The sequence below is a fragment of the Oreochromis aureus genome, linkage group 2 (assembly GCF_013358895.1).
Source record: "Oreochromis aureus strain Israel breed Guangdong linkage group 2, ZZ_aureus, whole genome shotgun sequence".
NCBI lineage: Eukaryota > Metazoa > Chordata > Actinopteri > Cichliformes > Cichlidae > Oreochromis > Oreochromis aureus.
The window spans coordinates 10,695,435-10,722,793 of record NC_052943.1 but is presented as its reverse complement, the minus strand read 5'-3'; the positions used below and the strand labels follow the sequence as shown (position 1 = coordinate 10,722,793).

Sequence of the window (27,359 nt, the reverse complement as noted above, 5' to 3'; positions counted from 1 at the left end):
TTGGGAACTCGAGGCAAAGCAAGGTGTGGCTTTTTCCTGGAAAAGAGGTATTTTTGTGTGTGTGCATCTGTGTGCCCCTGTACCCAAACAGGCTTGTGCAGATCCAGGCACTGTGAACCAAGGTGTAACCGTGACGCTTGGTGAAAGATGACCTCTCACTGCGCGATACACACACACACTGACACAGTCGCACTCTTTCTCTCTCAGCAGAGGGTCACTGTGTGTTTGTATGGCGAAGACCTCCAGGTATAATTGGACTGTGTTTACATGTGCGTGCTTTCATGCTGGCCCAGATACGTCCCCCTCTCTGCATTATTCTTCTCTTACTCTATCCTTTCTCTTTTTTGACCTTAACACGTCTCATGTTACTTTTTGTTGGCTTTTCTTTTTGATGTAACAAGCTTTTTTTTGTTTTTGTGCGTGTGTCCTTGATGTTTTCTTTAAAATCCTTTTCATATTTTTTGTTGATTTCTCTCCTGTTCATCCTTGCTCTCTGCCCTTTCTCCTACCCTCTGTGGCGGTTCTGTAAATTTATGGACATCACTTTATTATGTTTTATTCACATAGAAACAGTACAAAATACTTGTACAAAAAACTTTAATATTGTGATGTAATTATAATAAGGAAACATAGCTGAATCACACACCATTTCAATGTTACATACAACAATAACTTACCCAATGAATTTTGCTCATTAACTTATCCTGTTGACAGGGTGAGCAGTCCTGCCAAAAGTAAACTATTTCCTAATTATTTCAAGCAGTGCACTGCATGACTATGTCAGCCAGACACTGAAATGTTAACATTATTTTTTCTATTTCTTTCTGGATGTGGAGTGCCACGGTGCACTACATCACTATTTCTCATGCTCAGAAAATAACATTTACACATATGAGGTGGCCTTAGATTCATTTTGGTTTAGCTCAGCCTTTTTTTGTAATTTATTAGAAAAAAGTTAGAATAATCATTTTGAAGTTAGCTCTTTACAATGTGACTAAAGACACAGAATATAAGAAAATCTAGTTCAGTCAGCATGAAAACCACAACAGGACATTCAGCAGCAGTCTTACAGATTTCTAGATATATTTAATTTGTACAAAATGGTGGGATATTTATAATTAGAACTATTTTTTTATATTTTGAAACCTTTTAATATATTGTATTATTTAATTTAGTTTAGTTAATTACTATCATGGGGCAACTGTGACCACATAATTTACTCAGATTAATAAAGAATTCTGGTTCTCATAATTCCAAAGGAACAAGCTAAAGAATCGTCTTGGGTCTTCACTCACTGGACATTTTGTTAGATACACCCGTTCAACTGCTCCTTAATGCAAATATTAAATCAGACAATCACATAATAGCAACTTATCATGTTTAGATATGTAGACACAGTTAAGAAGTTCAAACCGAGCATCAGAATTGAGAAAAATGTGGTTGTGACTGTGGTATGATTGTTGGTGCCAGATAGGCTGGTCTGAGTATTTCACAAATTGCTCATACTGGGATTTTCCCACAAAACCATCTCTGGGGTTTACAGAGAATGGTCTGAAAAAGATAAAAATATCCAGTGAGTGGCAGTGCTCTGATGCCATGCCTTGCTTTGAGCTCATATGAAGGAACCAGTAACTCAAATGATCACTCTTTACAACCAAGGTATGCAGTAGAGCATCTCTGAATGTACAGCACATCCAGCCCTGAAGCAGAGCTACAGCAGCAGAAGACCACATAGTGTGCCACTCCTCTCAGCTGAGAACAGGAAACTGAGGCTACAATTCACACAGGCTCACTAAAATGAGCAACAGAACATATGGTGCCTGGTCTGCTGGGATGTTTGGATGAGAGAGTCAGAATTTAATGTGAACTAGATGGAAACACAGATCCATTCTGCCCTATATCAGTGACCCAGGCTGCCGGTGGTTTCTTGGCACACTCTGTGCCCCATAGTACCAACTGAACATCATTTAAACACCATAGCATATGTGAGTACGATCAGATATGGTGACCATGTTGATCGTCTGATGGCTGCTTCTAGCAAGACAACATGACATGTCACAAAACTCAAATCTTCTCAAATTAGTCTTTTGAACATGCCATTGAGTATTTCATTGGCCTCCATGAACACCAGAACTCAATCCAATAGAGCAACTTTGAGATGTGTTGGAGCAGGAGACTCGCATCACGGGTGTGCAGCCGAGAAGATTTGCAGAAACTGTGTGATGCCATCATGTCAATATGAACCAAAATCTCCGAGGAATGCTTCCACAATCTTGTTAAATCTGTGCTATGAAGAATTAAAGCACTCCTGAAGGCAAAAATAGGTCCAGTACAGTGCAGTACTAGCAAACTGTACGTTTCAAAGTGTCTCGTGAGAGTATATTGCTATCTTTACTATACTGAGAAAAGCCAAATTTGGGCAAAGTATGACTGACATGGTACATGGTACTAAGATTCCTCTGATAAGCTTGGAGATACGTAAACAAAATTCTTTCTTTAAGTCTTTTTGTTTAAAGCTGGCACACACAAGCGCACACAGACACACACATACAGTGGAGTGTGGAATTAGCTACCAGATCTTTGTAGAAATCAGAGTCTAAAAGCCACTGTAGCAGATCTGTGAGGCTATTTGCACAGCGCTGCTTTGATCTAAATACTAATTAGAATGCTAAAATGCTCACAGTAAGCAACTTTATTTGTGAAGCTGACAGTTTTGTCAGGCAGCTGTGACTTTTTCGAATGTTTTAGTCATCCGAAATTTACAGCGAACAAAGTGTCTCCAAGGAAAACTGAAAAAGCGTATAAGTCAGTTCACATCATGATATATAATGATAGGAAATTACAGTATCATTAATAGAATTTGACCCATACAGCTCTGTGTTCAGCACTTATTAATCATCAAGAGTGAACTTCACTCCAGTGCCAGAGGCTCAGTGATATATGTGTTGTCTATGAGCTTCTGTACAAAGAAAGCTGAAGACGAATCATTCTGTTCGTATTTTGTGATATTGTAAATTTGTGGTAAGGCTCAAAATCATATAAATCGACTTACTTTATACTGAGTATATTTCCTCAATGAAGTGCATTTATTAAGAAAACCTTGGTAACAATATATTTAGAGTAGAGCAGTATTTCTACCATCAGATTCACAGCAGTTTTAAACTGAACCTTTTATCTGAAAAATAATGATTAAAAAAATGTTACAACAGGAAAACAGCAATTTTAATTAACCTACATTTTTAGACGCTAATGGCAAGGCCACTCAGACAATTAACTTTTTTTAAAGTTAAAAATGTACAATTTTCAGTTGCCTGTGGCTTCCCATTATTTACCTGACATAAACTGCCTGTCTGCCTCTAGGTTGCAACCAAGCAGCACTACACTGACTGAGCTTCTGCAGAAAGAGTAATTAATACCATCATCTAATTATGCACGATGCTTTATTGGATCAGCCTGAGGGGCGCAGCAAAAGAAAGCCTCTGCTGTAACTGGTGGTTTGGCTACTGATTGTTCGGGGTATTTTTGTTGGACAATAGATTTGATCCAAACGAGCAAGTAGCACCTCCTCTACTGACAGGGCTAGTGTTAGACAGGTGGCCAATCTCTGCCATTGCACGATTAATGCTGTCATTTGAAGTTATGTGTAACCTTTAAGCAGCTGTACAGGCTTAACTCCAAGCGCAATCCAGGCCGATTATTTTACCTAGATAAAAATCTGTTTTCCTCTATTTGTTTTTCTGTTCCACAAAGAAAAAAAAATGTTAAAAATCAGCTGTATGTACTGTGAGCTCCACAAGTAAATACCAGAGAAACTGTCTGTTAAGTCAGTTAAGAACTAGGATGTATTATTTATTTATTGGCTGATTTTTTTTGTATAATTCTTTTTTTCACAATTATTCAATTTTTAACACCTGCTCAGGATCACCATGGCCTCCTCAAAACACACATCTAGACGATCATACACAAAGGCAAAAGCGCTGAAAGGTGAAATGAATAACTTGTGCCATCTCATTCAAGTGCAGCGTGCAGGTGGAATATGGCCAAAAAAAACCCTGCTCAGGCATGTACAGCTCGAAGAAAACGACAAAGAGCCTGAGGCGTTGATCCAGACTCCAAACTCCCCAGATCCCAATTTGATCGAGCATCTGCAGGAAGCTGTCCCACAAGACCCAAAGGATCTGCTGCCAACATCCCAGTGCAGGACACCACAGCACACCCCAAAATCCATGCCCTTGAGGTTAGGAGCTGTTTGACCGCATGGAGGAGGACATATATTAGTCAGATGATCATATTTTACCACTGATATCATGGAGGAATGGTCAATTATAATTACGCGGATTGTTTTGCACTTCAATCTGATGTGTTTTGCAGTATTTGGAACTAAGTAAACAGTGTTTTGCATCTTTGGAACTCTTTGATCGCTTTGAAAATCTTGGCACAAGAATAAAAATGAATAGAAACTAAAGACTATAAATAAATCCACTGCCTTTAAAAAAAAATCTCAACCTAAGCTTATTTTGCAACTCAGCAGATTAACTTAATTGATTTTGATGTTATTTTAAAGATTTATTTATTTACCTCTCCTTAATGATATTCTTAAAAGGAAAAAAAAAAAAAAGGAATTTAAAATAAAAATGGTTTGCCTCATTTCTGTAGTTCACCTCATGCATCTTATTTCTATTTACAACAGTTGAAGATTAGTGGTCAAAGAGGGTAAATGATGTGCTAAATGAGGGCAATGCAGGTTATGGCTATAAGGCTTCTCTCTTCTCTCTTTTCTTTTTTCTTCTTCCTTTTTTTTCTTGGCTGTAAATTGGACCCTTGGGCCCTGCAAAACTCAGTGCATTTCTACCAGCACACCACGCGGGGCGCTGCTGCGTACTCAAAACCAGAAAGCTTAACGGAATATTCAAAGTTTACAAAGACGTTCGCAGTTCGTCAGAGAGCGGTGGACTGCAGAGTTTAACAGCAGTTATGGTCCCGGAAAGGGTGTCTAAGTGTAAAAAATAAAACATAAGAATCAGTGCTTCGGGTTTGTGACTTGCGCTTGAGGTGCCATGAAGCGCATTTCTTCTTCTTTCTTTTCTTTCTTTCTGTTTCTTTTTTTAATTTATTTTTTTAAGAAAGCTGTCAGTCGGTCCATCAGTGCAGCCGCAGCACAGCTACCGCTCTCACATATCCTCACTTATCACACAGAGGAGACACTCGGAGTGGGTGGGATCCCGGCGGCCGGTCTGTGTGTGTGCGTGTGTGTGTAGTTTCAGAGAGTTGTCAGAGGTAAGAGAAATAGGAAAAAAAGTGGGAGCACGCAGAATTCAAGAGAGAAGTTGGGAGAAAGAAGGAGAGACAGAGGGGAAGAGTTGAGTGAGAGAGGGAGCGAGGAAGAGTGAGCGAGCGAGAGTGAGAGACCTCAACGGAGAGGAGGAGGAGGAGGAGAGAGAGAGAAAGAGAGAGAGAGAGAGGGGAGGAGAGCTCCGTCTCTCCCGGTGCACTTGGCAGTCTAGTTGCGGGCTGCTGTGCTGTTGCTGTCGTGGCGTGGCTGGTCGCGCCAGGCGGGGAACTTCACCACACTGGAGCCCGGAGTCCCACTCTCTCACCTGCGCAGTTCGGAGCTGCCATGGGTTTCTCAACAGGATATACTGTCCTAATTATTCTACCGGCCTTTCTGCTGCACACCAGCGGCCTTTACATCGCCAGTAGCGTTGGTGAGTGGAGTCCACTTGAGCGTGGTCAGTGTTTACGTTGTTCTTCTTATCTGATCATATCTTATCAGCTGGGCTGCGCGGGGGCTCTCGCGCGCTCACTGGAAGTGTGGAAGCTCAGCGTAGCGGGGAGGCACTGTCCTGTTTCTTGCTTGTGTTTCATTTTTGCCACGCTTTTGCAGTTTTGTTGCAAATGATATTGTGGTGCGCATTTGCAACTTCTGTAGCCCGTGTCCTGCTGTGGTGCTTAAAGGGACTTTCCGAAGGTCCCTCAGCGGTGCAAGCAGTGTTGTGATTTGCCCCCCCCCCCGTCCAGGGTATAATTTTATCTGGGGTGTAAGAGGGCATCTGATGCACCGGTTTACTGTCGGATTTTGCAGGGAAGTAGCCTAACATTATCCGATTCGGCCGCTGTCGCATCTATCGATCTGTCACAGGACGCTGGAGTCGGATGTCAGCCTATTGATCACACTATTATCAAATCATTCCTCCAACATGGAGGATGAAGAAATGTTTACACTGTGTGTTTGGATTTTATCAGTCTGCAAACTTTATGAATTAGATGTTATAGGTGGATACTTAAATATTAAAATAAAAAAAGAAAGAAGTGGAACTGCATCCGGGGACCATACACAAGGTGACAGCAACATACTGTTTGACTGTGTAATGGCATAAAGTGGTAAAGTGGCCTTGGCTCAGTGTGTGCAGGCTATGTGTTAGTGTATGAGCGCTGCGAGGTTGCACCTGTAATGTCAGTGTCACATGTCACTAAAAGAGAAAGAGCTTTCTAATCTGAGAAATCGTCATTTGATATCAGTTAAAAACGTGTGTCTTATAGTATCTGTACTAACAGTTTAAATATAATCACTTAATCATAGATATTGATGATCATGAGAACAGTGGTTACAGATGCATATTGATAAGAAGCAGCCGGGGGGGGGGGCATCTGAGCCACTGGATCAGTTTTGTTGTTGTTTTTTTTAATAGAGGTTTTCCGTTTATTCTCGGTTTGAGCAGGTTGTGGGTGATAAAACAGCGTGATGAAGCAGCAATTAGCACCTTGATCTTGTACTGACTTTCCCGTTGATGGTGGAAGGGCAACAGAAGGTGTCAGGAGCGCAGCGTGCACTGCTGAGGCTGCCGTTTCCAAACGCAAACTGCCGAGCACGGGGGTCGCCTCTAGGTTCATGGGTGGGGCTGTGTGTGTGTGTGTGTGTGTGTGTGTGTGTGTGTGTGTGTGTGTGAGTGAAAGGTTACTGATTTTACTTTTTATTTATCACTGTGCTACCCTTACCGCAGCTTGGAATAAGGAATAAATAATTCCATGCCAAACTTGACATTTTCCTAATCCCTTTTTTCCTCCCCCCACTTCTTTTTTTTCCATTCCCATGACTCCTGATTTTCCCCACTATTTATCCCCCATTATTCACCCATGGTCCCCTCCTCTTTGTGCTGTTTTTTTTTAAATCTTCTACTTCTCCCTCTTGACTGCCTTCCACATTTGTGTGTTTTACCACCTTTCACCTTCTCTTGTCTCATTCCCTTCCTCCTTCCCACCCAACTTACCTGTCCTTTTCCTAGACTCCCTGCAGCACGTCCTGGGGGAGTATGGACTGGTTAGGCCGATCAGTGTGGACGCAGAGGGCCGCTTCTTGTCACACGCCATCTCGGCTGGCAGCATGGCAGGAGGGCAGTCCCGTAGGCGCCGGAGGAGGGAGGTAGGAGAAGGCAATGATGAGTGGGAAGGACCAAGAGGATCTGTGCCCCCTCGGGAGAGGCTTTACTATAACGTCACCATCTTCGGCCGGGAGTTCCACTTACGTCTGCGCCACAATGCCAGGCTGGTTGCACCCGGAGCCAAGATGGAGTGGCATGATGACAACGACAGCATCCGGTACTCTGAGCCATTGCACGATGAATGCTTGTATGTGGGTGACATCACAGACACACCAGGAGCCACTGTGGCGATCAGCAATTGTGATGGCCTGGTAAGTGCGTGACCTGTGCTCTCCTTCGTCACTGAAAAGTTGTCTGTGGAAAAAATAACACAAGGAAACACAAAGGAATTGATAGAGCTAATAGTAAAAGCAAGATTTGATCCTCACAAGCACTCATGGGGGTCAACCATCCTGCTCTGCCTGGTGTCCTCTAAACAAGCTTCAACACTAGGTCTGCCCTGAGAAAAGCCTGAGTCATGTTTTCATCCCTCTGTCCTCTTGCCTCTTTTAGTTTAGTCATGCAAAGGGGAAAAGAAGGGATTACTGACGTTTCAAAGATAACCTCTTTATTTATCACTACTTCAGCTATTAAAATAGCATTTAGTAGGCTTGTAATACATAGATACAGAAGGTGTGGACAAGTCGCTAACACTACAACAGCATTCAAATTTAAATAGCCACCACAAAATATTTTGGTTGCACAACAGTTGCTCAAAGAGCTCGAATTGTAAATGCTTTTAATAGAGCTGATGATGAATAGAGAAAAATGAAAGGAGACGGCAAACAGTTGGTGAATGGCTGTCAGTAAGGGAGAGAAGTGAGATATAGACGGTGTGAAAACTGTGCACAGGAACCGAAATGAGACGACGCAGAAAGATGGAGACCGGTGCTCGGGGAAGAGGTGGAATGGACAAGTGTGAAAGATATGCCTCGGGGTGGAAGAAAATAGGCAAGCAAATATGAGGAAATATGCACATGGGGGTTTGCACAGGCGCTGATGAGATTCGGGGAGGAGTTTTGCTCATTAGAAAAAAGGGTTTGTTAGTCAGCCAGATCGGCCCCCCACTGGAGCTGAGCAACAGCAACTGGATCCGTTTAGGGTTGGGGACACTAGGGACTGAGCGAGCAGCTGAGAGAGCAGGCAAGGTGCCAGGACAGCACAGGCCTGACATGCCCACTTAGCTTGACACCAGCCAGTGGCAACTCACTGCTGTTGCTGCTTGCTCCAGACTGTCATTTCAGAGCCTTTTGGCTATTTCTAATAAAGATTACTGTCACTGTGTAGCTGGTTACACATAACAGATCAGCCAGTGCTGATCATTGGTTTGTTGAGCGCACTGCTTTCTTTTATTTAAACACGCTACCTGTGTGCATGGATTTTGAAATATTTTTAATATATAATCTTGATCTGTCCATAGTAAGAAATGGGGAACAAAATCCCATGTTATCCACATTCAGGATGTGATAGTCAACTACACCATGCCAGGTCCGTCTAGTGCAGTTTATGGTTCCACAAATGTGTCTGTTTGCATACGTGTCTCTGTGCGGACATGGAGATGGGTTTCTGCAAACGTGCTCCTTTGTAGTCCTTCAAAATACCAGTTGCATGTTGCTGGACACGGATAACCTATGCGTTGGTTGAATGCTGATTGGTTAAAAAGTGGGGCAGAAAAGGGAAGGGAGTGACCAAAAAAAAAAAATCAAAAATACAGCATGAAAAGCACAGACAGTGGCTGCAGTGGACACTTTTCAGTCTTTTAAACACTCTGTTTCAGATCTTTGCATGTTATAACTTCGCTCTTCTTCGTGGCTGGCAAACAGACCAAGAGTGGACCACAAACTGGTTGTACCACATACTTGTGACACTGCCCACATTGACAGAAAACACTCTCTGCAGGTATAGGTGGACTGCCTTTGCGCTACACCTGCATAAAACAAGCATCTCTCACTCACTTTGTCTGAAGGGAAGTTAGAGGAAAGTAAACAGACGACATCTGTACTAACAGTACTGTTGTTTGGGCTCTTTGCAGTGTTTGATGTAAAATAGGATCAGCTGTATGGTTTATCAGGATAAACCGGGATATAATCAAGCAGCCAAAGGGGCATGTAACCATATTCCGTACCGAGGTGTGCCTGCTAACACGAAATAAACCACAGCTACTGCTGCTAGCGCGGCACAGCACGTTTCAGTTAACATGATCTGATTCACGAGGAACATCTTTAACGGTCATATATATATATATATATATATATATATATATATATATATATATATATATATATATATATATATATATATATATATATATATATATATATATATATATATATATATATATATATATATGTGTGTCCTAAATACAAACAACACAGGTTCTTTTGCCAGTGTGTAACTACTTCCATTTAAAGTTTGCTCAGTCTGAGGGTTTTCCGTCTCTTAGACTAGTCAACTAGTCAAATTTTTTTCTATTGTTTAAACGACTAATAAATTAGTCACCAGAGAAATCCCTAATCCGCATAGATGAATTCCTGAACACTCCACTGGAATTATAAACAGTAGTAACTCACAGGGATGTCATCATACCAGAAATTTAGTAGTTGGTACAGATACTAGAAGAAGTACACAATTCTGAATATCCAGTTTCACACCAATTTACTAATTTTGGTGATTTTAGATGAATACTAATTTGATTATTCGTCTTAAATCACCAACATTGTGGTGGCAGACTGCTTATTCGACAGCTTAATGTTATATTTTGTTAACAGGACACAGACAGAAATGCTGGGATTGTTGCTGAGTAGCCTGCTAATGTTAAACTAACGTTATTTCATTACATTAGTTTAAGCATTTATATCAAATGATCCTGTATGAACATCTTTTCTAATGTGTATTTCAGGGTAACAATGCAAAATACTTACATAGCTGACTCTTACTGCCTTTTCTTACCAGTGAGTCGGGGCATCAGCACTATAGTCACCATCTTCCTCATGCAGTTTCTGCTGTGCCATGTGTACTCTTTCCTGTGCTTGTGGGCATCCTTCTTCTTCTTCAGCATGTAAGGAAAGACTAGAACATTTGTATGCTGCCCCTCACATCTGTGTGGACTTTTTAGGTATTAAACCAGCCCAAGAACTTTCTCTTATCGTTATCAAGTGATATGATAGACTTAGCATAATCATAAATAAGTTGAATAATATTTTTTGTCACCAAAAGTGGATATTATGTTGCAGTATTTCATACACATTGCCTGTGATTTGTTCAGTATCCAGATATCTGTCCGTCAGTCTCCTCAGTAAAAAATAATATTCGTCCACTTTTATGTGCTGTTGATGTTCAGTTACACATTAACTCAAGAATGTAAGCAGTATACATAAAATATAAAACATACATCGATTTGAAATGCACTAAAACATATTTTAGCCCTCAAGTAATGACACAAAGTGTTTTGGAGTATAAAACTAAATGAAAAGACCTCTCAAGACAGGCTTAAGAATCTTTTAAAAATCGTATCTTTTTTGCGGTGTTGATGTCAGCGTTGTAGGTATCACGTGAAAGAGTCAAAAGAAAAAGAGACGAAGAATCCTTTTTAATAATCACGTGAGAGCTGTCTGCTTAGATTTAATTTGTTTCTCTCTGCCCTTGAACAACTCGCATCATTACTAATCAATTCTTACAACCTGTCTCCCATGCCAAGAAATACAGCCAAGTTCTGCCTAGCTCTGCCCACATCCGTCTTTTTTAAAGCCAGAAGAGCCGCGCAGGACAGCTCTGCCCAGCTCTGCCCAGCTATACCTCCGCTTTTGTTTTTTATTGACCCAGACACCTGGTTAGAGTGTCTTCTGCCCTCTGTTGTCATTCACAACCAAGAACCTTTTGCTGGCTGTGACCCAGGAGTGTGATAAGGGACAATGGAAGAGCGATTAAACAAAAGGCAAAGGTAGTATTAAAATGAAAAAATACAACTTAAACCAAAGCTAATAATAATAATAATAACCAGTGAAACTGTGATAACCTCTTAAGTTCTTTTAAAGGCAAAAATGGGGCAGAATACCATAGATGACGAGAACTGAGCAGTGTGTGTGTGCGTGCATGCATTTGTCGTTCTAAATGAAATTTAAATACAACTATGGCGTTGTAAAAAAAATCAAGCTTAATTTCTTTGCACAATATCTTGAAATTCTCATTTCTCTTAAAAGAAGACTGCAGCACGCAGGTTTCATGGGAGCCAAACTGATATTTTTTTTTTTTTCACGTAAAAAAACATAAAAAGCAAAAGGTTTATAAAGTAATTCCCTTCATAGTTGTTGTGGTTTCATGGTCACACTTTTGTGTATGCTGGCTATGTCAGCGCCAGGTTATTGGTTTACCTGTTTGACTTCGAAAATGTTGTGTCTTCAAATATAATCCCTGTTAGAAATATGACAATTCAGAGAATCACAGTCTTGATCTTATCTGATTAACGTATGCAGCAGCATGGGTGGAAAACCTTCCGACTGCAGCCATGTCAGAAAGGCTTTATTCGGAATTTGAGCTCGGAGGTGCAGAAGAATTGTTCCAGGATTTTTTTTTGGCTGTGCTGTTGCAAAGATAGAGGGACATATTGGGGACTGCCGCTTACTTTACATTTCAAATTTGAAGGTGGTGCCGTGGTTGGCACTTGGAGCAGGAGGTACATCTTCTCTCTGTGCCTATGTGGGTTTTCTCTGGGTGCTTTGGTTTCCTCAATGAGGTTAGCTGGCAATTGTAAATTGGCTAGAGTTGTGAATGGTGTGTCTGTGCCTTCGTAGTAGCTTTGTGATGGACTGGCGATCTGTCCAGTGTTAGCACAGCTGGGATAGGCTTCAGCCCGCTCCGCTTTATTTGGATAAGTGGTTAAGAAAGTGATAAATGGATATTTAAGATTTTGTCATCATTATTTAACAAAAAACAAAACTCTCTCACTCTGAGCTCACAGTTCAGCTTTGACCTTAATAGGAAGAAACACTTGCTTAGATAAAAGCGGAGCAAATTCAATTACTTGAGGTTTTATGAAAAACTGTACAACGGATATCTGGAGTTTTCTTAGACACAAATGAAAACAAAATTCCTTCTTGCATTATTGTGAGAAACTGCAACTCCATATAGAGACATGTTACTGTCTATGTGTATGTGTGAGAGTGATTGGTCATACTTGTGGCCTTTCCTTCAGCTTTCCTGCCATGTCTGTGACTGTGTCGGCCTGATTGTGGAAGGTCAAGGGTCAGAGGACCTCCTTTTCCCCTGCAGTGATAGGACATCGAGGATTACAAAATTATCCATTAAAATTTTCTCACCTTGAGATTCTGAGGACTGACGCAGGGTAGCTTTGTAAACTCTCAGCCAAAGATGCAGTAATTTCCATTTGGGAGGCTTGTACATCAAATAAATTAATTTTTCTTTCCTAGTAATGCTTTTCTTTAAGTTTTCATAAAATTCTGCTCTCGAAGAGCTCTGCTTATGAGACCAAATAATCAGAGCGAGCTCTCTATGCACACTATTAAGTTTGAAGTGGCCCTATCTTTCAAGTGGCCACACAGGCTGAAATGGTCAAGGATTACACTGCAGCAGTTCATTCTAAACTTTAAAGTTTGGCACGCATAAATGCGAACACACAACAACTAAAGAGGAAACTTGTAATCTTAAAAAAAGAAGGGAGAGAGAGAAAAAAATTATGGACAGACAGGAGATGATGGAGTAAAATGACTGAAAGTGTGAAATAGCCACATATTCCGGCGGGAATATCGACATATTCCATCAGAAATATGTCGATATTCCCGGTGGAATATGTAGACAGCCGTTTACAGGTAGAGCTCCAACCATAATGTCAAGACTGTGCAGCAAATCGTGTCACAAAGCAGATAATGCTTGAATAATGTTTAAACTGTGGTAGATTGAGAGATGAATGCTTTGTCCTACTAGCAGACAAATATCATCTCTGACTGCAGCGTGGCAAATCCAGATATTTATCTCCAGTTTGAGGCTTTCTGCTTCAGGTAATCAGCATGTTGTGACAAATGGCGTGTCAGCTATAGTCTACTGTGGGAACAGAGGGTCCGGGTAGGCCAAAATTCTGGGTGTGTGAGAAGCGATCCTAAAGGCTTTAACAGAGGAAGTGAGTTACCTGTCATCTTGGCTTTTTCTCCTAAAATCCAGGTGGATGCACACCTGGATAACAGAACCCACGTTTCCACAGATAGGATATATGTTGCATACCTTGTCGGTCCTCATAAGCACAACAGAAAACACACCTTTACAATTCAGTCAAATGCTCAAGCAAATGGCGTAATGAAAAAAATATATATATTTTTAATCTTAACCATCTTTACCTCTTTGCATGACAAAAAACTACTGCACACATTTCTCTTCTTGTCTCCACCCCTCACTTCTCTCGCTCCCTCTGTCTCGTGTTTCTTGGCCAGCAGCGGTAGCAGCAAACAGGAGAGCCCTCCTAATGAAGGTATTAAAAGAGTCAGGGAAATGACAGAGAAAGAAAAAGAATGTGGCAGACAGCTTTTTTGCTCCCCAACACCCACAAATTCAGAGCTCCGGCAAAAAGGAAGGAGACAGTAAGAGTCAGTGTTCCTTTAGTGAGCGGGGCTTTGTCTGTCTTTAGCAGCGGCTCTGCTCCTAAGTGGTGTTGGGGGTTAAGGGCAGTGCCCGCTGTTTGTGTTAAGAGCCAAAGAGCAAGCTCAAGATCTTACTAACTAGAAGATATTTTATGTGTAGTATTTTCATAAAGTGGCTATAATTATATTAGCAGATAATTAGTCCTGAAGGCGTTGCCCTTTCTAGATTCTAATGTGCCGTATTTATGCGTGGCTGTGTGCCGCAGTCTGTTCATGTGTGTTATTAGTACACAGCAGGAATGCCGGAAGGCGGCAGTGTTATTTTGGTGCTTTCATTGAAAAGACTCAGATATGAACTGCAAGGAGAAATGCCAAAGCACTGACAGGTGTTTTATTTATTTATTTTCTGTGGGTGGATGCTTGGAGTTGGCACATTCCTCGCAAATACTACATACTATGAAAAAATAAATCATTGTATTAATTCAATGCAACTGATGTTGTTACTGTTCTACCTTAAGTATTAAAGGTGGTAAAGTTATAGCTTCTAAACACACACACACACATGCACACAGTATGGGAGTACACACTCACATGCACCCAGCTCTGTGCCAACTGAGGGGTAATCATGTGAGAGAGTGTTGACAGAGGGGCAGGCCTATCACAATAATAGCCCCAGAACTATTAAATGCCAGCGACACGGACACTTGCGCCAGCCATGCCCCTGTAATGCACTCAGTCATTACCTCTGCATTAGAAGTCAATAGAGAAGGAAGCCCTGGGCTGAGCCAACTCATCCATCCATCCAGTCCAGCAGTTAAGCTTGGTCAGGCGTGACAGCTCGCTGGGCCCTACAGCATGTTATTCCACCCCGGGTCACACGATAAGCAGCTCTCAACTGTAATCAGCTCAAATTGAAATGATGACATCAATTACAGCACGGCGCACAGCTGTTATTGACCCCGGCCCTCGCTGGCTGTGTAGACTAAGCTGTGTGTAGAAAGGGAGGGGGGAAAAAAAACGAAGCATAGGGGTGAGCCCTGCAGGAACTGCAGGGCTGAAGGGAGGGCTGGGTGTGGAGAGGCCAGACTGCTGAGGCATGGTATGAATGAAGAGACAGAGAGAGAGAGAGAACTGTGTTCTCAGTATCTGATTGCAGGTTTCCACCCTACAGTGTAGCGCTACTCAAACACACAATTACTCAATCTAGAGCTATTATCAGATCGAGAGAGAAACAGAGGGAAAGAGAGATAGAATCAGATGGAGAGGAGGCCCATTCTGAGGAATGCAACACAGAGCAAATGAGTGCTTTTACCAGAGCTGTGATTACTGCCACTCACTCAGTGCACTTAACCAGCCCCCTTGCCGTCCTTTCCCCTCGCTCTCTGTCATTCACAGAGCGCCGGCTGCCTCCGAGCTCCAGGTTTGTTCGAGTGGTTGAAATAACAGGATTCACCGAGGAAAATAACGCAGTGGAACCCCAGGTGATTTTTAAGGGAATCACCTCTGTGATGTCATGATTACAGAGAGTTATTTTTATATGCTGAAACCTGGTAAAATAAGCTCAAATGACGTGGCAGTGGGGATGAAATAAGGCACTTCAGTGGAGACATTTTAAGAGAGAGACGAGGCACTCAGTGAATTCCGACTGGAAATCTATGGGAGAATTTTTTAAGGGTAAAGTTTAGCTGCCATAACTCAACAGCCGAAGCAGAACTGTTCCACTGATACACAAAGTATATGTTCACAGACCCAAAACAGGAATTATCATAATAAAAATCACAAGTGTATCCATAATATAAATTATCATAGCATAAGTTCATTAGTTGCCCTGGGTAAACCTGTTTTCTAACTTTTATTATCATATTGTTCTGCAAACTCTATACATAGAGTTTTGTGTCTCTGAAAAATTAGCTGTGCTGTTCCCTCTTTGACTCAATGCAACATGATCTGGACTTTGCATTAGTGAGTTTGCCAGTTAGAAATTGCCTCGGACATTTGTGTTCTCACATGCGCCGCTGCCAGGTAAGTCCAGGTGAAGTTCAGGGCTGCAGTGCATGTGTGAAGCCTCCTGGAGCCAGAACCAATATGGCTAATGAAATTGGGATTTCCTGTTTCCATTATGTGCCCTGGGCTGGCGACCTGTCCAGGGTGACCACTTCTCTCACCTTATGACAGCTGGGATAGGCTGTCAGCAGTCAGGCATGTCATTTCAGGCAGTGACAATGATCCAGAGTTGTACCACTTGACTGGACAAAGAGCATTTCAGGATCAAGATAAACAAATTGAGCCAGTCACGCCCAGTTTCTTACAATGAGGAGAAAAATGCAGGGATGAAACTAAATTGAATTCTGACCATGACGTTAAGACGAGCTAAGTGAAAGCACAATAAAAATGAATAATAAAAAATGCAATTCAGTAGAAATGAGCCTTTTTGGAAATGTTTTCTTGCCTGCTGGACAGCCACCATCAGCTTGACAGACATTCAGTTAGCCAGCCAGCCCCACAGGCTGCAGGAAGCTGATCGATGCTGGCCACATCGGCAGTTCTGTAGGTCCCAGCAGCCTCTGAGGAGGATCTTGGAAACAGGACGAGACATCCTTTACTTGTTTCAGCATCTTAACAAGCCTTCTGCCTGCCTCCCCTGATTGACCTGACCCAAGTCTCCAGCGGCCACACTGTTTTACCTCCCAGCCACCACACAGGTGGCTTTGTAGTCTTAAAGCTTCCGCTTGTCTGGAAGTTTTCCCCACATAATCCTCACAAACAAAACACAACATGAGAGAGAGGGAGAGAGAGAGAGCGAGAAAGAGACAGACAGGAGGGAGTGTGGGGGAGGGAGGAAAATGAGAGTAACTCGGGGGTGGGGGGGAAGCACAGCTCAACAGAATCTTAATGTGCGCAAACCTGAACAAGAACAACAGCGACGACATAACCATCACCACCTGCTCAGTGCTCTGAAAGAAAGAATAGAGAACGGGGCTGTCTTAATTAACTTGAAGAATTGTGGCTTTTTATTGTCTCGTCTAATCTGAGGTCACTTACTTGCATCCAGAAGCTCACACAGTCTGACTGAGCATAGATAATATATGTTTACAGTTCCTGTCTGTGCGTGTGTGTTTTCTCCCAGCCTGCTTGTATTAGTTGGATTGTGCTTTCTCATTCTGGTTTTCAGTTTGCATGTTCCTTAACGAAACAGATCTTGTCTATCTGTCTGCATCTCTGTCGGCATACAGTATCTACAGTTCAAAAAACATTTTGCTTGGTGCAGCAGGCAGCTAAGCGGCAAGAATCGCACCTCATAACAGAAACTCACACCCTCCTCATCTTACTAAGGCTTCCTGTTTTTGTTTTCTGCAAGAGAAAAAATAATCACTTTTTCTCTCCCAGCGTGTTAGGTTTGGGGTTTTTTGCCAGTGTATGAGGATCTCGGGAATTGTTACAGTACCAGCATATGTAATATATTATATAATAATATATTGTATTCTAATAACTGACTCTGTGGGGGCTGGAGTGGAGCAGCAGAAACAAAGAAACACATCTAGTGCTTTGATCACTGTGACTGATCATCTGCCAACATGTACAGGGAAAGCTTTGGATACTGCCTTACAATTATATAATCTGTTTGCCAAGATGTAATGGAGACTTCGAGATGACCTTGACCATGTAAAGCACTGTGTGAGATTTGGCAACTGCATTGTTAGGCTGAATGCATCCTCTGAATCAGGGACAGGGTCATGCACCTTATCAACAGCTGCTGTAGGTTTTAATAGGATTAAAAAGAAGTTTGAACGACATCTGAGATGGAATAACAAAAAAAGCATTATTATTATTATTATTATTATTATTATTGTTATTATTGTTATCATTATCATCATTATTATTATCATTATTATTATTATTAACAATACAGATAATACAGAGCAAGGGAGAGAATGTGAGAGAAAAGCAATACTTTGTCATTACTCATGAGTATTATTCGAGATTAAACAAGTAAGTTCATGGCTAAAAACTAAACTTAAAAATTACCAAGGAAAGAAAAGTGAAATGTACTCTCATATTAAACATTTCCAAGAAAAATAATATCAATGATTCAGTGAAATTAAACCCACTAATTCAAACAGGGAATGACAAATGGAGTCACTGTTGATGAGGTAGAGTGCATTTTTTATGGATTGTGTATCAAGCAAAATCATTGCACCCATTCATTGTTTTCTTTTTCTCATAACTTTCTGACTCTAATCTCAGAAAAATTCTCCCCCAACTCCCTCTTGTTTATTTTTATTTACTATTATTATTATTATTATTTTATTTTTTTTAACTTATATTATATTATAAAACTGCCACATCTCAAAGGTGCTCTGTTGGATTGAGATCTGGAAGCTGTGAAGGCCATGTGAGTTCAGTGAACTCGCTGTCATGTTCAAGAAACCAATTAGAGATAATCTTAGCTTTGTGACATGACGTGTTATCTTGTTAGATAACACGTCATGTAAACAATGCTAAGTTGGTACAATGAGGCCCAGAGTGGGCCAATAAAATATCCCCCCACACCGTTACACCAGCACTAGCATCCCGAAGCATTGACATAAGGCAGGGTCTGTTGTCCAGTTTTGGCAAGTCCATGAGAAATGTAACCTCAGTTTCCTGTTTCCAGCTGAGGAGTGGCACCCAGTGTGGTGCTCTGCTGCTGTAGGCCAGTCACGCTCTTTGACTCAAAGCATTCTGGCCATTCTGATTTTTGGCATCAGCAAGGCATGTTTGCCCAGAGAACTACCACTCACTGGAGTGATGCCATTCACTATAAACTGTAGAGATGGTTGTGTGGGAAAATCCCACGTCAGAGGAGACAACAATGACAGATGTATGAGGATGAAGATCGTGGCCAAACGTAAGGTAGTCACCCAATCCAGAGCACCAATCCCCTAGCTCACTTTCAAAGTCCCAATAGAGGAGATACTTCCAGATGTGAACATTGTTCTAGTTACTGCCAGTGTCACTGAAATCAATGAGCATATACAGAGAGGGAAATTATTTGATCCCTTGCTGAATTTGTAGTTTATTCACTTCTAAATGAACAGTCTCTAATTTTGTATGATAGTTTCATTTAGGTCTTGCCTTATGGGATGAGCATGATCATGAAAATCAATTTATGATTTTCATCTGATGTCCTTTTTTTCTGGATTTTTGGTTGATGCTCTCCATTAAAATTAGACTGCCATGAAAGATAGTGATTGCTTATTTCTTTGTAAGCGAAAGCTTACAAATTCAGCAGGAGATCAAAGAATTATTTACCCAACTGTATATGCCACTGACACATTAATAATAGTATATGATTATAGATGCATAGAGGAAGCCCCCCCATTAAGAATATAGGGCTGCAATCCAAAATCAAGGATATTACTTGGGTAAATGACGTGCAGAAAGGTGTCCTGAGAGACAGGTCCTGGATGAAAAGGAGGTGCAAGAAGATGTTCATAGCTGAGGCTCTAAAAACTGCCAAAGAAAGATTTGCAGCTCTGGCCACTTGGCTAAAGTGATAGACCAGAGAAGCAGAGGCCAAAAGAGTAAACTGCCTGTTTTCCGATCATCCATCGCTCAGCTACAAGGGAATAATAGCACAAGAACAGACATACCCAGAGCTGAAACCAAGCATTACTAGAAAAACATCTGACAGAAAGATGCATCACACAGAGCAGACCACAGCAACCTCCCAGAACAAGAGCCAGTCAACATCACAAAGGCAGACATCCAACAATAAATCTCTGGATTGAGGAGCTGGACAGCACCTGACAAGCTCCACACCTACTGGCTAAAGGATCTTAAAGAAGCACTCCATGATTACCTGGCAACACAAATAACAGGGCTGCTAACAGCAGGTAGTTATCTATACTGGCTAACAGAGAGTAGAACAATCTTGATCCATGACACCATCAAACTACTGGCCAATTACCTACCTCTCCTCAAGATGGAAGCTCACCTCAGCAATTGCAGCAACCAAGCTGAGTAGACAAGAGTCAAGACATAGGCACAGCTCAGAAAGGCATGGGGTCTAAAGTGCCAGAAGGCCAAACCACCAGGTCCTGGTTGATAAAGCAGTACGCAAGGACTTTAAAACCAGGCAGACCACCTGAGCACCACCTAGACTGACCACAAGAATGCCTACAACTGAATGCCTCACACATGAATATTGGAGTCCTTGGCACTGTACAAGGCTAATAGTGCACTAATAATATTCATCAGAAACTCAGTGGGACAGCATTAGAGGACAATTACAAGGCAGGTGCACAAGTTGCCATCAAGTATGGAATATACCAACGTGATGCACTGTCGCTGCTATTTAGGCCTCAGCCTCGTAAGCCCAAGTGTGAATACAGATATAGATTCAGGAGTAAAGTGACCATAAGTCATCTCCTGTACATACAGTAGATAACATCAAGCTATATGCAAAGGAATGATTGAGGCACTAACTCACTGATCCATCTCACCAGGACTTTGGTATGTGATTTGAACTGGATAAGTGTAGCCTAAGGGTTGCAAAGAGAGAAAATGTAATCTGGACTGAAAGTGTGGAGTTACCAGAAGGCAGAATTGCAGGTATACAGGAGAGCTTCAAGTATCTGGGTATCCCACAAGCCAGTGGGAACCATGCTAAAGATGTACAAAGGTCAGTGGCTGACATCAAGATATCCTGCCAGTGGATAGAAAACGCTGGCCTAAAGGACAGCACAGAGGCTCGATTCATGGCAGAGAAAAACACCACATCCACAGAGGCAGTAGTCTACCAACAACCAACAGGACCCAAATTGCAGACTGTGTAAAGGGGCCCCAGAGACAGTCCTGCATACAGTAGCAAGATACATGATGCAGACTGGGACCACAAACACTGAAATTCACAATCAAGTCGCTGGGATAGTGCACACAAACATCTGTGCTGCATACAGACTAGAATTCCCCAAGTCCTGATGGGAGACACCATCAAAGGTGGCTGAGAGTGACAAGCCTAAAGTCCCGTGGGACTTCAAGCTCCAGACAGCTACTGGCCAACCAAGCAGACATAGTGGAGCAAAAAACCACACCTGTAAATGTGGCAATCCCAGCAGACAGCAACATCAGGAATAAGGAGCACACGACAACAGAGACGCAGCAGGGGCTCAAGAAACAACTGGAGTGAATGTGGAAGTTAACGTCCAAAGTGCTCCCAGTGGTAAAGGAGCATTAGGATCCTTAACCCAAATACTGGAAGAGTGGCTTCAGCAGATTCCAGCCACAACATTAGAGGCCTCTGTCCAAAAGAGCGCAGTCCTAGAAACATCTAAGATACAGTGCAGAACCTTCAAACTACCAGGAAAAACTCATGAGGGCTGGATTCAAAATTACACCAAAAAATAACTTCCCTTAATTTTTTTGAGCGCTAGATAAAAGAACTGGTTAAACTGCAAGCAGATAATATATTTTTAAAAACCCTGTCATCGTAAATCAATTAAATTCTGTTTTTTGAAATGTTTACAGCTAGAAGCATATATCCCGATCAGTTACTTTGAATTTAAATGATTGTCAGTATATTGAATATGATCATCAGATTAAAACAAATCTGCTCGGCTGAAGTGTCCGTCCACCCCAACACGTCACGCTCCTTTCGTAGCCAGCTCTTACCCCTGGCCTCTGTGGAAAGGGGAAAGAAAATCCCATCAGGGATCAATAAAGAATGAGGTTAAACAATTTCCTAGTCCACCATCTATGTTTGCATTTGTGTAAGTGCTGCACAGGTCTACTTTACTGCGATGTCGCTATTTATTTTTGAAATGTGTGGTGCCATTTAGTCACAAGGTGTATTAATTATATCAAATGGAAATGAAGGAGCAAAAGATAAATGCTAAAATAGCTCTGCTGTCAGACTATGACTATTGTTTTTTTTATGGCCATATCTAAAACATTCTTTTAGCTACCATCCTATTCCCTCTCTCGCTTTCTCTCTCACACACACACACACACACACACACACACACACACACACACACACACACACACACACACACGCACACACAGTGAGTGCTCCTTTTTACAGTGCAGTGATTGACAGCATCACTTGGAATACAAAGGGAAATGATTCCTTTCTCACAAGCTAATCCTTCGCCTCTCTCTTTCACACAAGCTGACACTCAACTACAGACACACTGGGGAGAAGGGACTTATTGTCAGGTTGTGCTCTATCTCCACAGTTCATTTCTAATCCTCTTTCTCTCTTTCCATTTCACCCACTCCTACTCACACACAAACCGCCAACCAAACTATAGTCTGCAAGCGCTGTCCTGAGGCTGGGATCCACCCCACAAATCCCTGTCATGGCCAAATCTGGGAGACTTGCAGCATGTGAAGAAGGGAGGGAAATGGCTGGATGACAGGCAAGCTGGATGAGCAATGAGATACAGCTGAAATAAGACATTTTGGAGAGTTGAGACTAATAGAAGAAGGACGAGAACAGAAGGGGATATCGCCCTCCTCACCTCTCCCCTCCTTGCTCAGCAGCAGGGTTTATGCTCTGAGGGCGGGTGTGGCTGCAGCTGACTGTGATGCGATGTGATAGGACCCTCTTCTCTGTCCTTTTTGCTGGCGTGTGACAGCATGAAGCCATCATTCACCCCTGTGTTTTTATTCCCCCAACCTAGCTCTTTATTTATCACCAGCTGAAAAAAGAAAAAGAAAAAAAATACATACGAGTATTTGTGAAGTACCCACTGAGGAAGAATGAATAAGGATTAACATCTATTCAGTTATAAATCCCTCGAATAAGATTTGATCAATAAATAGTAAAACAGAGGGCTGCACACACTAGATTTACTGTTCGAGCAAATACCGGTGCTGCAGATAAAGTGCTTGAGATTACATTTATTCAGTAATTTTGGGAAACATGCTTCCTCATATTTCGGCTGTATTTGCAGTACAGTTCTTCTGTCAGCTGAGTTGGCACTGAGTTTTTTTCTGGTCAAGGGTTTGGAATCAATCATAATCGCCATGAAGTTTTCCACTGTGTGTCATATATTTTTGGCCAAATGTAATTTCCTAAAGCCACTCATATTTTTTGTGCCTTTTGTTGTTTGGGTGTGTTGGCTTTGTGCCAACTGAGCCGAACGCTTTCCTGTAGGAGTGAGCGCCGCGGTCCGTTGTCAGATGCACTGGGATCATTTGCAGGTAAAAATGCGGCATGTGTAGACTGTACTTGCGCTGCTTATTTAGTTGCTGAGCTAATATAAAGTTCTAATTATCTAGTGAGCTGGTCTTTGTGATTTAAAAAAGCTAAAATTTCTGTTTTGAAATGAATCCTATTCAAAATTACACTGAAATCCTACATTTTTCTATATGATCTGGCTCGTTGTAAGTGTTAACACTAAGGTCAATTTTTGGGTTTTTTTGTATAACAAAGTCTTGGCATAGCTCGAAAAGACTTCTTCTAAACTACTTAAAGGGTTGAAAATGTTGCACCATAGTTGTAAATTGTGTATTTACTACATGTGTTTGTAAGATAAGCTACTGTGTGTCATTTCCAAGTGTTTTCCACCGTACCGGTCTAGTTACAGATAAAAAAAAAAAAGTCTTTACAAATTAAAGTGGCCAAATTTATGTGTAGACCTTTAGAAGTTTGACACTGGGGCGGAAAAAGGATGCAAAACGAATGTGTTTTCATGTTGTCAGTGTTTCAGAGCTCCATGGCAGCTTTGTAAGTCTTTTTTTTTGTTTTCTTTCCTTTTGCTTTTTCTGTATTTAATATAACAGCACAATTATTGGCAACTGTGCTCATGTCTCTGAAAGTGCAGTCTCACAGTTAAAAGTGTTAATTCAACTAAATAACCTCTAACTAATCGTGTGTGTGAGGATATGCTGAGGCGTTTAGAGCATGACAAAGGCAGGGAAAGGTGCTCAGATAAGGCTGATGTTTTGAACTGAAGCCTGCTTTGTCTGATGCACTTTTCTTTTTCTTGCTGTTTCTCTTTTTTCCCCTGGCCATCCATCATTATCTCTCTTTTGGCCTCTTCACGTCTTCCTCCCTCCCTCCCACTACAGTGTGTAGAGGTCATAGCCCCGGCTGAGCCACAAGCTGTTGTTGCCTTACACTGAGTACTCTACCTGCTAATGTTACCAGCGAGCCCAGTTTATCATGTCACTCTCAAGCTCTGCATGAGAAATATAGTACACTGTCAGCTTTAAAGTTGCACTGTTCACTTAAAGACAGTTAGGACAGAAACCTGGAATGACCTTTGGCGTTTTTGGATAAAGGTGAAAAAACAATTTAGTAAACCCTGAATTTTAAGGCTGGTATCAATAACGGTATTTAGTGAGTTATAAATCCGATATATTAGCCAATCTTTTTTCCTTTCAGACATATATAACGTAGATTTCAATAACATGTAATAAAAGTAGTTATTTACAAGTCTTTACTATGATACAATGACTATACAGTTTTAAAGTCATCGTGGATTACTCTGTGGTGCAAACAGGTGTTGCAGAGCTCCCTCTGGTGGCCACCCTATGCAACATCAGCATTTATTATATGATTGAAGGGTGTTTCTTATCTCTTCGTTACTTTTTAAGTTGTTTTTATCGGCCATAATAAATCCTGATACTGATATTATTGGCAAATATGTGGTTTTGCAAATATAACAGTTAGGCTCCATAGATTATTTCCAAGAATATTTTGAAAGCAGTGCATTCAAGTGTATTTTCTATTTTTATTTTAACCGATGTACTGTATCAATCAGTTGTATGATTGGCCCCAGATGTTCACATTCTGATGTCCCATATGGCATTTGATCCAGTAAGAATTTGCAGCATTTTGGATTGAATTAAAGGAAGATTTAGTAAAGTGATATATTACGATATTCACATTGGTATCAGGTGGCACAGAGATCAAAATGCATTGTGGTCTCCACCTGTTTTCTCGCCGCGTACAGATTGTTGATTCTTAAAGCGTTCGTGAATGAACAGGCCGGCTTTTCCTCTGCATTACAGTGGGAAACTTTGCTTGCATTTCTCTGTTTACTTTGAACAAAGGCGCTGCTTCATGCTTCCCTGTGTGCAGGAGGATTTTCAGTGATCGTAAAAGCATTCACAAACTGGCTATAAACGTTATAGTAAATGGTAGTAAAATTGAGAAGCAACAGGAAAATATCACTCTTCTTCTAAGTGGGTTTTGAGTTTCTGCAGAAAAGCTGGGATCTTTCTTTGTGGAATTTATTCATTTATTCTCATTTCTTCTGAGATGCGACTGGACATGGCTGCTGTCTTTTTTTAGGCAGCTGTTTTCTGAAACTCATCTCTCAGTGTCTAGCGGATGAGGGGGCGGGTGAAGCAGGGGTTGGGGGTAATTTGGTTAGAGGAGGTAACTATGAGATATGGCGGAGAGGAAGGCAGCCTTTTTGACACAACCATTCGCTGGTGCTCTGCTGTGATGTATAATGGCAATACGAGGGAGCTTGCAGAGAACAAAAATGGCCTGCATGAACCACACAAACACATAAGAAAATTGCAAACAAATTGAACGTATAGGCTTTCTCCCTACCATGTGAAGTAGCATGCACGAGCCTGTGTGTGTTCTTAGGATTAAGGTGTCTGTTTGATCTCTGAGAAAGTATTACATGGAAAAGAACGCAGAGGATGTCTCTCAGCAAATTGCATAAAAACCTTTTCCAAAAGGAGCTCAAGTCATTTTTTTGCTCTCTTTCAGAATATGATAGCTTTAAGTGGCTTTTGCTGAAACCCAGACCAGCAGCGCTTAGCTCAAAGCAGAAGTGAAAAGGGGCTGATTCCCTCCTAGACAATGCGATTCTATTAAACTGTGGCTGTTGACTCTGCTTCCAGACCCCAGTAATTGCGGGCAATAGAGGAGCATGGTGCTTCCCCTTTAGATGAAATCTCTGTTTTAGCTCAAATGGGGCAAATTTACTGTGTCTACTGTACTCAGCTGCTCAGGAAAACAGTGTTGCACATGTATGTCAATGCACCTGTGAAATTGTGTGTGTGTTTTTGTGAGATAGTACACGTCGGAGGGTTTACTGGTGCACAAGCACATATTTATTTGTTTGAAAGTGGTGGGATTCCCCAGTGATTGTCAGTTTGATAACTTGCCACATCTTTTATTTTTCTGGGGTTTTCTCTGAGGAGACGCTGTATAAATGTTTTTCCTTTTTTTCCCTTTTCTGTATGTGTCAGTGCATGTGTGCCGTTTATAGATTTGAGATTATCTGTTATATTACCCTGAGCCTGTAGATCAGATTTTGGATCCCTATGTGCATAAGTCAAAGCTTTTTCTCCTCTTAATAATAAACACTTTCATTTAGAAACTGCAGTTTGTGTTTAGTTCTGTTATCTTTGTCTAATATTTAAATTTCTTTGATGATTTGAAACAAAAAAATAGGAAATCAGGAAGGGGGCAAACACTTTTTCACACCACGTTATATGTGATACGACATATAGTATAATGTATGCGCTCACGCACTCAGAGCCTCAGGCTATGTCCTTAGCCCCTTTCCCTTGCTCCTGTTGTGTGCTTGCATAGACACTCTTTATGTCAGTGGAGGGTGTGACTCTACCTGTTCTTTTACTGAGAAAAATTCACTGAGGAGATTTAGCTGGTGGGCAAGTTTTAATTACTCGATAACATTACGGTGTTTAATTAGGCAATACCTGGAAATAATAACTAAACAATAACTGGAAAAGTTATTATCTAATTAAACACCAGTTTTTTAGGGCAGTGTATTAAAAATTGAGATGTTACTACTAGTACTACACATAAGAGGGATCTTATCTTCATGAATCTTTAGGCTAATATGCAAACACTGTTCTTATATAGTACAGGATTGTAGTGAAACACAGTTCTTACTTGTTGTCTTTCAAATATCTTATAAATTGAGCAGGACGACCACCATAATCAGGGCTCGGCCACACTCATAATTTGCACGTGTTTTGCACCCAGATATTGTGGTTCATAGCTGAACATGCAGTCTTTAAAGTCAAGATATGAATGCACAAACTCATGTATATAATGGCTGCAGTTATTTATCCCCCACAAACTGCAAATATCATAATATGCTTTAACCTCCTAAGACCCGAACTCTTCCATGGCATGCATTTTTAATTTCTCTTTGATATTTGGGCATATTGGGACCCGATGTATGTAAAAACAAAGAATCACCAGATTGTTTTGGGGGTTTTTTTTACCCGATTTTTGTTTCTAAGAAAAATGAGCGCCACATATGAGGATGATAAAACAGAGGCAGTATAATGTCTTCGTAAGTGGATATCAGGCTCTTGTAGAGCAAAATTTAGTATTTTGGTCTGGACAACCCAAAATGTGATGCCC

At 41.3% G+C, this 27,359-nt stretch overlaps 1 protein-coding gene across 2 annotated transcripts in view; it reads left to right on the top strand.

The window, feature by feature from the left end:
* Positions 1 to 5,359: 5,359 nt before the first annotated feature.
* The window catches only part of adamts2a (ADAM metallopeptidase with thrombospondin type 1 motif, 2a), a 143,296-nt gene continuing 121,296 nt past the window's right edge, over positions 5,360 to 27,359 (top strand). The window contains exons 1-2 of one of the 2 annotated variants that reach the window (XM_039617440.1): positions 5,360 to 5,705; positions 7,284 to 7,690. In XM_039617440.1, the coding sequence (XP_039473374.1) occupies positions 5,618 to 5,705; positions 7,284 to 7,690 (495 nt within the window). In that variant the 5' untranslated portion in view covers positions 5,360 to 5,617. Of the gene's footprint in view, positions 5,730 to 7,283; positions 7,691 to 27,359 lie in introns of both variants that reach the window. The other variant, XM_039617434.1, reaches the window with a different exon arrangement.